This window comes from Sinocyclocheilus rhinocerous, unplaced genomic scaffold, assembly GCF_001515625.1.
Source record: "Sinocyclocheilus rhinocerous isolate Xijiao unplaced genomic scaffold, SAMN03320098_v1.1 scaffold1063, whole genome shotgun sequence".
In the NCBI taxonomy this organism is placed as follows: Eukaryota; Metazoa; Chordata; class Actinopteri; order Cypriniformes; family Cyprinidae; genus Sinocyclocheilus; species Sinocyclocheilus rhinocerous.
The window spans coordinates 360,918-373,174 of record NW_015625586.1 but is presented as its reverse complement, the minus strand read 5'-3'; the positions used below and the strand labels follow the sequence as shown (position 1 = coordinate 373,174).

The window sequence follows — 12,257 nt, the reverse complement described above, 5'->3', positions numbered from 1 at the left end:
AAAAAACACTGGGTGGATTTTTATCATTATAGGGTGGTTGTGCACACACACTGCCAACACACACTTCAGTTCAAACAACTTGTAAATGTGCATGTAGCATCCTATGACCCCTTTAACTTCGTTATAATTATCAGTATTCAATTAAATGTACAGGAATAATTAGGAGGTGCTATGCTAATAATGGTACACAATTAGGCAGCATGTAAAAAATAGTATGATGTCACAGAACACAGGCTGGTTAAATCACAGTCAAATCTAAAATATTTTTTCTTCACAAATAATATTCCTAATATTTTTTTTAAAATTTAAATTAGTTGCACTATTTTTGGGAATAATTTATTTCTCAAGACATACACTATGCCATTCAAATGTTTGGATTTTTTTATGGAAAGCAATTTTATTTAACAAGGATGCATTTAATTGATCAAAAGTAACAGTAAAGACATTTGTAATGTTAAAAAATATATATATATAATAAATGCTCTTTTTTTAAAACTTAAAACTTTTTTAAACTTAAAACTTTCTATTCATTAAAGAATCCTGAAAAAAATGTAGGGTATCATGGTTTCCACAAAAATATCAAGCAGCAAACAACATTGATAATAATAAGAAATTATTTCTTGAGCAGCAAATCAGCATATTAAAATGTTTTCTGAAGGATCATGTGACACTGAAGACTTTAGTAATAACTGCTGAAAATTCAGATTTGCCATCACAGGAATAAATCAAACAAAAAAATATATAAAAAATAGAAAATGCTTCTTTTAAATTGTAATACTATTTCACAACATTACAGTTTTACCTGTGTTTTCGATCAAACAAATGCAGCCTTAGTGAGCATAAGCAACTTCTTCCAAAAACATCTTATCAACCACAAATGTTTGAACAGCATTGTATATTGTATTGTAAAGTATAGTAAAGCATGCCTTAAAGTAATTTCTTTACATTCCATTCATTACTCCACACAGGTTCATTTGGACGGTTTGTTGTTTACAGTAAACTTCAGTCAAATCCTAGCTCAATAACAGATCAATAGCAGTCCTTGTAGAACAGTTCCAAACATAGCAACCAACGCAAAACATGAAACAGTATCAGCACAAGCCACTGCAACCCAAGCTGACATCACAGCCAGAGAGCCTTAGTATGTTTAAGATGAGAGGTCAACACATGGCTCTATCTGTCTGTCTGTCTGTCTGTCTATCTATCTATCTATCTGGCAGTAGTTTGCGGAATCTTTCACATAGACACTTATAAAGCCACATACACACAGGAAGGAGTCGGATTAATTAGCCAGCATGACCAGGCATGACAGATGAGCGTATTCGTGTGTTCGTTTGCGTTTATTTGTAGAGGCAAATGTCCTGGTTCTGTCACCATCCTTGCGTGTGCAACCCAAACCAAAGAGCTAGCCTCTTTAAAATGATTATTCATCTGAGAGCATGTTCTCACACACACACACACACTAACCTTATACAACACTATGAAAAACAGTGCACACGAATCCATTTTCCCAACTAACAGAAACCACACAAAACCCTCAAACACAAAGGATTTTTTTTTGTCATTTGTCAGTCTGTAATGTATTCAGCCAACGTAGAGGGCAGTAAAATGTCCTTATTTTGGGTTTGAGCATGAACACCAGGCTGCTTTTCAAGAGCTCTGTGTTTGAGGTAGCATCGGTGAGACCATGGTCCCTGCAAATGCCAACTTCAGAGAGAGAGAGGGAGCAAACGAGAGAGCGAGAGAGTGTGAAAAACTGCAGCAAAGATCAGATAGCAGACAAGGGTGAGAGAGAGAAAAAAGGAGAGAGAGAGAGAGAGAGAGCAGTGTTTTAAACATTCAAAGAGAGAATCATTGGCGAGGTGTCGCACCGAAACATTAGGGAATCACTGGACATGCCAGACCCTCAGGGATGACCAAGGAAGATTACTGAACCGTCGGAATCAACGCTAGAGAACGTTAACGGAACATCCTGAGGCTGTTAGCTTATAATCTGCAGCCTTTAGATAAGAACCTCCTTCGAATACATGCGTACATGTGTGCGAGTTTCCATCTGTGTATGTGACGCTAAAGATGAGGACCTCGCTGGACAGTCAGGATCCCTTTTTTTCTTTAAAACGGTGATTTTTCCTGTAGGGGAACTGTGAGGAACTCAATGGAATCATGCTTTAGCTCAACTTCAGATTTCTTTCTTATATATTTCCATGCATGCGAAGGGAAGAAAAAAGGTAAGCAGAATGTGTATGTATTCTTTCAGCTTCTGTCAGCTCTGTTTCACTCACATGGACAGTCTACAGGTATTTTCTGCAACCTGTAGGCGTTTTTTGATGTCTGCGAGCGTTCTGGTGCCTTTAATGTGCCTCACTTGAATAGAGTCATAATGAGTAGGTGATGGTGATCATCATTGCATATTCTGTACTTTCCACTGTGTCATCAAATCAATGAGGGGACTGTCACACCCAAGACAGCATTCCCAAAATGACGGATGTCCCCTGAATGCTGGAATGTCTGCACATATTGAGCTCTTCATTGATTATAAAGCTCTATGAGAAAAAGCATGCATGCATTTCAATGGAAATATAAATTCAAATGAAGTCTAAACATAGATACGGTCAGCGTAATCCAATTCCTGATTGTGTAAAGGCTGTACGTTCAACACACAGGCACCTGTTTGGATGGATATAGCATGCCAAAACAAATCAAATCATGCAAACGTTCTGGTTTTTGAAAACCAGACTGGCAAAAAAGTCACTAGACGCAACTCCATTTCAGCACTGCGCATATGGCGAGGGTGATACGAGTCGAAGTTCATAAAGTTTATTAAAGGAGACTGATGCAGCTCTTCAGGGGCTGTGGAAATGTTTGGTGGAGTAATATCTGACGTCTGTCAACTGACTGTCAAAGTTCTTACAATCTGTCATCACTTTAATTCCTCATCATATTTGCCAATTCGGGACTGGAGGAGCTGTGGGATGGGTAGAATACGTTAATTACGTTCGAGGATTAAAATGACAGCTGTCCCTTTTGGTTCTAAGTGTGCATGAAAAGCAAAAAGGAAACAGAATGTTCTCTTGAGATGAAGTTTCCATCGACCACTGCCATAGGGCACAGGTATTTACGTCAGATTATCTGCTGTATATCAGAAAACATCTTTACACACAATTCTTTCTGAATGCAACAAAGTACAAAACCTTTTCACAATTAAGATTTTTATTGGTGCAAAGGAACCCAATTTATGGCATTATTTTAGTGCAAAATGTTCAGTGCACATTTGAGGGTTCAGAGCAGAGATAATTTAGAAATTTTTGTTTTAGCGCAAAATGCTTAGTGCATAAAATAAATAGCAAATAGATCAAATATTATAAATTAATAAATGTTTTATTCATAATTGTATGTCAAATAAATCTACATACAAATTATATATATCTATATATACACACACACAAGATAAAATAGAAATATGATATAGATAGAATTTAATTTTAATATATTTTAGATTTAAAATTACATTTGGAAATTTTATACATGTAATTTAATTTCATTACATGTCAGAGCTACTGGAAATCTCAAGAAATTCAGTGGGTCTCGAAAACTCAAGTGTCATTAAAATGAGCAAATAGAAAAGAAAAATTGACAAAATAGGAGCTAAATATAGCAGAAATACTGAGGACAGAGAGTTAGTTAGTTTTCACCTTTAGCTATCACAGAACATGGATTAGTTTATCTTTACTCATCATAGTGCTGCTATCGAACCACTAAGTGGTCATTGGATCTGCTGACATTTAGATTGGAATTAGCTGACATCACATCAGGACGTAGTGAAGATACCGACCCCACTGTCTCTCCTCCACTGGAAATCTACTTTGTATTCTCACGGCTATCATGGAAAAACGTATTAAGTGCTCAACTGTCTCCCTCTCTTCTCTTCTCTCAATTTGGAGTGATTGGCCACCTGGATGATGACTAAAATACCACCGCATGAAGCCGACAGTCACCCCTCAAACAAACACACACACTTACACAATTTCTACCAGACAGGTTTCCATGGAAACCTCTATATTCCAGTTTTTCATGTGATTCTTTTAGTACCTGAAGTGGGTGTGTCAGATATAGGGAAACATACAAAACGTGCAGTGCTGGGGGTACTTCATAGAGAGGTTTGAGAACCCCTGGTTTAGAGTATTGTAGAACTGTGCTGCATTTTTCTGCAATCATGGGTATGCATGAAGAAAATTATATGTTTTTCTCATTATCACTCTCGTTGAATCTGCAGCTTCTTAGCTATTTGCACTCACCAATAAAGCAGCACCTGACACTACCCAGCCCCCAGTGTGTGAGAGAGTGTGTGTGTGCATGTGAAGTTTGTGTGTTTTGATGTCTCTCTGTCAGTACAGTATGTCTTGGAGCGCAGATTCTTGCAAGTGTGTGTGCGTGCAGTAGGCGCACTGAGACAGGCATCTATTAATAGAAAGACAGATCACTTGACACAGGCACTGGCTAGACGCCTAAATCTGGACCCCACCGGCAGCTCCCGGCTCAGAGCTCTGTCAAAAAAAAGTGCAGTGAGAAAATTCGGATAATGATAATCATGATAACCATAACAATAAGGCCCGCAGTACAGCTCCTCTTGGGCTATGAGGTGTGTGCACTTCAGCACTGCGCAAAGGTGCGGAGTTTCGCAGCAAAAGTGCTTTAATTAGCTACATCTGATGTGAAAAAAAAACAGACGACGGATCTGCACATCTGCTCTTTCCTCACTCACACTTACAGAGTAGCACTTTTGCACACACTCACGCAATGGAGTAACACGTTTTTAGCTGCAGTGAGAATTCAGAAGATTTATTTTGGGACTATTTTGGCCTGCATCACTTAGGTTTCCCTTTTATTGACTTTCAATGTTTAAATACTAGAAATATATTTATGATATGAACTCTAAATTCTGATTGGGTCAAAGATAAAAAAATGCAGACACTGACTTCTGTAACCGCATGTTTTATATTAATGTGCCAAGATGTTAGGATACCATAAACAATCTACAGTTAGAGCAATCAACTAAATTACATCCAACTGGCTCTATAATATGCAGAAGCAGAAAACAGAAATAAAGTGAGTATTCTCTTTATAGGTCAAACCTGAAAAAATGGCACCATCTGGTAAAAAATAGTAAAAAATTAAATTTTAAAGCCTTGCCAATATAATGAAAGCCTATCAACAAAAATTGCATAATTTTACAGTTAAATGGCACTGCGATTAAAAATAGCAGTTTTAATGGGTTTCAATGGGGACATTTTTGTCCTTAAGGTCCTGAGAGGAACAATTTTTTGTACCTAGTGCAAAACAGATTTATTAAAGGAAATGGAAGTGAAATAGTAAAATTCCAATAAAAATACACACCTGTACCAAAATTTATGCAGTTGGCAATAACACAGGCAAAATGATCAAAAAAACAAAACTGAAAAGGACAAACATGTCCAAAAGGTCGCACAAGGGTTAAAGTGGTTGTTTCTTTTAATTATTATTAATAGATCCTGATATTTGTTACAATTTTTCATCATACTGCCATTTTCTAAAAGCATTAAGCCATCTGAGACCCTGTGTTACAGTGATTTTACCAAGGAGGCTTTGCGTCTTCCCAAAGAACACCTCTAACCACCTCCCATGGCTTTTAGTTTTAGTTTTAGATTTGATTTAATTACTTAGTTGTCCTCAAAATTTTACATACACCTTGCAGAATGTGGATTTTTAAAATGTTTTGGTAAAGTCTCTTATGCTCACTAAGGTTGCATTTATTTGATCAAATGACTGTAAAAACATAAACAAATATTTTTACAAGTTAAAAAAGCTTTCCTATTTAATATATTTTAAATTGTCATTTATTCTTTAGATGGCAAAGCTGAATTTTCATCAGCCATTACTTCAGTCTTCAGTGTCACATGATGCTTCAGAAATCTTTTGTAAATAACTTTACTGTCACTTTTGATCGATAAAATGTGTGTGTATTGAATAAAAATATTAATTTTAATAAAAGGTTATTAAACAAAATATTAAGAAACTTTTAAACATTTTTTAAGCATCTTTTAATTTCTGTAAATGCATTTTATCTGTGGAATTTACTTAAATATGTGTTATGCAACCCTTTTAGGGCACTACCAAATAAGAGGGATAAGATTTTATCCAATTTATTTGGTAACATTTTAGTATAGGGACCAATTCTCACTGTTAACTAGTTGCTTATTAGCATGCCTATTATTAACACATTGGCTGTTTATAAAGCACATATTCTGCATGACCATATTCTACATCCCTCATCCTACTCAATAACTAAACTTAACAACTACCTTACTATTAATAAGCAGCATATTAGGAGTTTATTGAGGCAAAAGTCGTAGTTAATGGTTTGTTAATAGCTAGAATTGGACATTTAAATAAAGTGTGACCATTTATTATTATTTTTTTTTTAAAGATTCTGTAAGGGAGTTGTAACCATATGAGCATAACCATATGACAAACGATATACAATGAAGACTGCATGACTGATCTTATGTTTTGCTTCATCTTCAGGCAACGCAAACTGATCCAGAGCTGCTTTGGTACTCTCTCTCACTTACGGATTGGTTCTGGTCGGGCAGAGTGGCATGAGTGTGGGCAAGCCCCACCACTACAACATTGTGTCATCGTCGGAGGAGGACGTGTACCGGCACGGCAACATGCCTGCCCTCGGCAATGGCTTTGGTAACGGCAAGATCCAGACGCGCCGGAAGGCATGGAGCCGCTTCGTAAACAAGACAGGTCAGTGCAACATCAGTTTCGCTCACATGGACGAGCAATCTCAGCGCTACCTCGCTGACATCTTCACCACCTGCGTGGACATTCGTTGGCGCTGGATGTTTGTTCTTTTCTCCCTTGCATTTGTCCTGTCCTGGCTCGCGTTTGGTTTCGCCTTCTGGCTTATTGCTCTTGTCCACGGTGACTTAGACCGGCCCACTAATGATGACTTCACACCATGTGTCATGCAGGTCAACAGCTTTGTTGCGGCGTTTCTGTTCTCAGTTGAGACGCAAACAACGATTGGCTATGGATTCCGCTGCGTAACCGAGGAGTGTCCCTTAGCGGTGTTCATGGTCGTCCTCCAGTCCATCGTGGGCTGCATCATTGACTCTTTCATGATCGGTGCCATCATGGCCAAAATGGCGCGACCTAAGAAACGAGCAGAAACGATACTGTTCTCACACAATGCTGTCATAGCAATGCGAGACGGGAAGCTGTGCCTCATGTGGCGGGTCGGGAACTTGAGGAAAAGTCACATCGTAGAGGCTCATGTGCGGGCGCAGCTTATTAAGCCCCGAATCACAGAAGAGGGCGAGTACATACCGCTCGATCAGATCGACATCAATGTGGGTTACGACCAAGGTCTCGACCGCATCTTCTTGGTTGCTCCTCTCACCATCCTCCACGAGATAAACGAGGAGAGTCCTCTGTATGGAATCAGCAAGCAGGACCTGGAGACATCTGATTTTGAGATTGTGGTCATACTGGAAGGGATGGTCGAGGCGACTGCGATGACGGCTCAGGTGCGCAGCTCCTACCTGGCCAGCGAGATCTTATGGGGCCATCGCTTTGAGCCCGTGGTGTTTGAGGAACGCAACCAGTATAAGGTGGACTATTCCCACTTTCATAAGACCTATGAGGTTCCCTCCACGCCAAGTTGCAGCGCCAAAGACATGGAGGAGAACAAGTCCTTGGAGTCCGCCGCCAACTTCTGCTATGAGAACGAGTTAGCCTTCATTAGTAGGGATGAAGAGGAGCAAGAGGAGGACAGGGGTGAGAGGGGGACTGAGCTAGAGACCCTTTCAGCCAATCTGAACTTCGATCAGAGGTCATATCACAAAGAATCCGAAATATGACCCTTGATTGTCACCTTAAAGACTTTGCTTTATCGTAGACTCAGCCTATTCTTCTAGTGTCGTAACGGTTAGCTACAGAGCCATGCAAGTGCCATATGAAACCTTGACCCACTGTCCTAGAGCCATGCTGTAGTTGGGGGCAGGTCAGGAAAAGAAAATGCTTTTGTAGTTGTTGGAAATGCGAGGCCTTCCTGTAGGAAAACTTGAAATCTGATTATCTGTTTCATACTGTAGTTTGAAGTGATAGCTTTAAGTAGTATCATTATGCAATACTAAGCTAGCCTGGGTGCCATATTGACTAAATCTCTCTCTTGTTAACAGAATTTGCACATAATAGGTTGTCAACCACTAGTGTGTTTGCTTGGATATAGAGTAGAACATGATACACTCTTGTTTTGGTGTGATTTACAGCAATAAAGAGACTTGAAGATATTTATCCATTTTTTTCCCTTTACGTCAGAGCAAAGACTGCAATGTCTGATAGCTTTATTTTTACCGTGTAATGAGGTACTACTTTAGAGGTGTGTGAAAGATAATTAACACCTACACAGAGGCTGATTTACCGCTAACTGGAAATGAGCAAAATGGTTCCCAGGCTAGCAAATAGCAAAGACACAAAGCTATTTATTCAGTATTAGAAAGTGAGTAGAAAATATATACTGTATGAGTTTGTGAGTGGATGAGTGAAAGATAAGGCATGATGGGATACAGTTAAACTTTTTTTTTTTTCACAACAAACCACCATTCAGGCTCAGGCCAGACACCCTTGAATAAAACCGCTTGTATACTTACAATGACAGCCAGAGGAAAAACAACAGTTTCATGTTGCTCAAGTGCCATATTAAACCCATAACTTATGGATTTCTTTGTGTTGTAGCCAAATTTTGAACCTCTAAAACCAGATATTTACAACATTACATCTTTTGCTAAAGCAAGTTACATTGTGCTAGTGTGTGTGTGTTTTATAAGGTATGAACTTCAGTTTGACCTTTCTTTATTGGTGTTTCTTTCCTCAGTATCAAAACAGCTGCCCACTTGCGAATGTGAAAGGAAATGATCAATACTAAAAGCTACTTCTATGGTAGATGTTAAAGAATGAAAAGTCAGTATTGGATTAAGGGCACACTGCAAAAAAAAACAAAAAACATTTTCATCAGTATTTTCACCTTGTAAAGAAAAACAATATAATTTGACTTGAAAAGTAAAATTGCTTAACATTATGAATATATTTAAATACGTTTATTTTTATGATCACCTCTGTAGTATATATTTTTTTCTTTAAGCCTAAATTTAATGAGATAAATAACTCTTATAAGCAATCAGCCATGCAATGTTTTCACACAGCTGAAAACTAAATTTGAAACGTTCAGCACAATACGACAAGTCCATTTAATTGAAATGAAAGTAGTTTTTTTTTTTTTTTTACTATGAAACTAACCTAAGAGCATTTAGAAATGAATTTCAACATGCAACTAACAACAGACCAACACCAACCACCCACCTCTGGTATCTTACGTGATAATTAGTGATCATGACAATCTCCCTCCTTTTTAAAATCAGAGCAAAGTGAATGGGAGAGGTGAGAACGAGAGCCAGAGACAAAGAAGGAACAAAGGAGAGAGCGTTCACCCACTCACCTCATCCATCACTTTGCTCTGTGGGGGCAAATAAATGTGCCCGATTAAATAAAGAAGGCATTATATAAGATGATTTAAATAAATTAAACGTTTCATCAAGGTAGATTATAGCCAAAGTCATCCTCTTTCGCAGAGAAGAGGGGAAAAAAAGAGATGATCCTCTCGACATCATCCTCTCCAAAAATACAGTACCACACTAAACTACGTCATGAAACCATCATATAACCCACAGTCGCACAGTTTATTGTTTTTAAAAGTGCGCCTGGTTATGAAAGGAAAATGGAGTCATTATTCACACCATTTTATGCAGCCACATGGCTGTTTTCAGGTCACGTCCTCATAACCTCTTCAGCTGGGTTTCTGAGGGTGAAAGTGAGTCAGCTCATGGTGATTTCAGCTCTTCAGAAAAGGCAGCAAGATAGATATAAAACAGTGAGGTACTTTACAGCAAATGAGCTTAGCCCTGCAGGAAAAACCAGGTCATACCAGTTTAAGGTGCTCAAGCTGATTTTTGGATTATGCTAGCGGTTTTTTGCTGGTCTAGAGAGGTAAACCAGCTCTAACCAGCTTGACAACATGTTATAACCAAGACCAGCAGGTTTTCCCAACACAAGCCGATCAACCAAGCAGCTTTTGAGTGAGTTAAAAACCATTAATGATCAGCTTGGACCAGATACCATATAAACCCACCTACGACAAGATCTGGCTTTTGCAGCAGAGAGGGGAAAAAGTAGTGATACAAATAAAGACAAAATCTGAAACGCAATAAAAATGTTCTTCTCAGCAATAGGATCCAGAAGTGTACCTTACCGAATCAGAACTACCTGCAGGATTTACATTCTAATATTGAACAGAAATAAGTAATAAACCTGAGTGGAGATGTGTAACTTTGTGCAGATGTATGTTAGAGTGAAGGAGATTTGAAGATATTTGCAGCAGTGATTTCCAGGTGTGCAATGTATAACCATAAAGCATCAAATCTCACCTCCAGCTGCATGAAGTAATTAAATTTCAGAATTAGGAAAAAAATTAAACACTGGCATGGCATGAGGGTACAACTAAGGAAAAAACTGATCAAACAGTTTAAGTACAAAACACATATAGATGAATCATTTTCTGTCAGAAGCTGTGTAATCTAGCATGAAACAAATGTCATTGTAATGCGAGGGAGTGAAGTGTGAGTATTCAATGATTGATATCTCGACACTCTAATATTCAACTGTATTTAAGCACAAAAATTACTAAGAAAGAAAGAAGAGTGAAACCCAATTTGAGCAATAGGTGAAGATCATATATGACTTTACAATTGTAAAATATTCAAATGCTGTTTTATAACAAATCTTGCTATTGAGCTATGGGTATCCTGCTGTCTGTCATCGGAAGAGAATCATGATAATACAAAACCATGGTGACAAATGTAACCACGGAAACAGTCTTCCTATAATTACTGGACGTATAGGCCTATCTATAGATTTGTTTCTCTGGTGTTCCACTGTTGCACCACCACGCACCTTAAAATTACACACATTTATTGTGCAACAATGTTCCATTAATTAACAATAAATGCAGTTGAATAATAATGTAAATTAAAAATTCCATTCAATACAAAGCAAATGCCAATTGACAATCAACATTTGATCTTTAAACAACATAAGAATTATGGATTGCAATTTTAAAGACTTAATTAAGGGAACATCCAGTATAGGCTACATACTCTGTTCCTATGGCCAGTGGGAGGGAGAGGAAGTCCACACGCCCCAGTATCACCGGTCAACGTCTGTGCTTTGTGTTCCACCCCAGGGAATATCTCTAATTGCCGTCTCTCTGTTAGTACATTATAACTATGGGAACCAGAAGCATGTGTGCCCTATAGGTTCAAGCCTAAAAGCTTTGAGAATACTTGTCACATACAAAGGTCAAAGAGATCATGTACATTTGCCTTCTGAGAAGGCTGGTAATTAATGCCAAATATAACAAACCAGGAGGGGAACATGGAACCGCGGATTCAGCATTTACACGTCTACTTGAGCACTCCTTACGTAATCCATGAAAATGGCAACAATGTAGGGATTTCAAATCTAGTTCCAAGTACTCATGGTTTGACATTATTGTTTTAAAACTACTTAATGTGAACATTAAGTTTTGATATTGAGCCCAAGACTTTTGGAAAGACAAAACGATCAACATGCACATCACAGAAAAAGAGCACACTATGACGCAGACAAGATTTCTTCTCAGCAATAGAATCCAGAAGTGCACCTTAAACAATCAGAACTGCACAATCAGGGGATTTACATTCTAAAATTAAACAGGAAAAGTATTAAACCTGAGAAGTTATGTCACTTTGTGTAGCTGGATGAAAGAGAGTGTGAAAGCATTAGGATATATACACCACTGAGTTCCAGGAAAACGGTGCATTTTACAACCAGTGATCTGTATCAAATCTCACCTTCAACTGCATGAATTCTTAAATTATGAAGTATTAAATTATGTGATTCCTGTACTGTGTGTGTGTATATGCGTGTTGTGTGACGTTTACTGACATGCTACTGATACAGAAACCAAATTCTCCATTTCATGACCCTCCCTCTTTGCTTTGCAGACAGCACAAACACAAAACACACGCTTATTTTTCCTTTCATAATAGAGACCTCATATAGATTAGGCTATAATATTTCCACTGGTATATTTTGCTCTAAATACGATAAAATGCTCT

The 12,257-nt window shown here is 38.1% G+C and overlaps 1 protein-coding gene across 1 annotated transcript; it reads left to right on the top strand.

Moving 5' to 3' along the window:
* Positions 1-1,784: 1,784 nt before the first annotated feature.
* LOC107754252 (ATP-sensitive inward rectifier potassium channel 12-like) lies at positions 1,785-9,020 on the top strand. Its single transcript, XM_016570629.1, has 2 exons — positions 1,785-2,228; positions 6,562-9,020. Exon 2 carries the CDS (start codon positions 6,636-6,638, stop codon positions 7,902-7,904), a length of 1,269 nt encoding a protein of 422 aa, XP_016426115.1. The 5' UTR covers positions 1,785-2,228; positions 6,562-6,635; the 3' UTR covers positions 7,905-9,020.
* The last annotated feature ends 3,237 nt before the right edge of the window (positions 9,021-12,257 follow it).

What these genes read in the sequence shown, in the direction of transcription:
- LOC107754252 (XM_016570629.1), top strand. Translation starts at nt 6,636, where the DNA reads ATGAGTGTGGGCAAGCCCCACCACTACAACATTGTGTCATCGTCGGAG.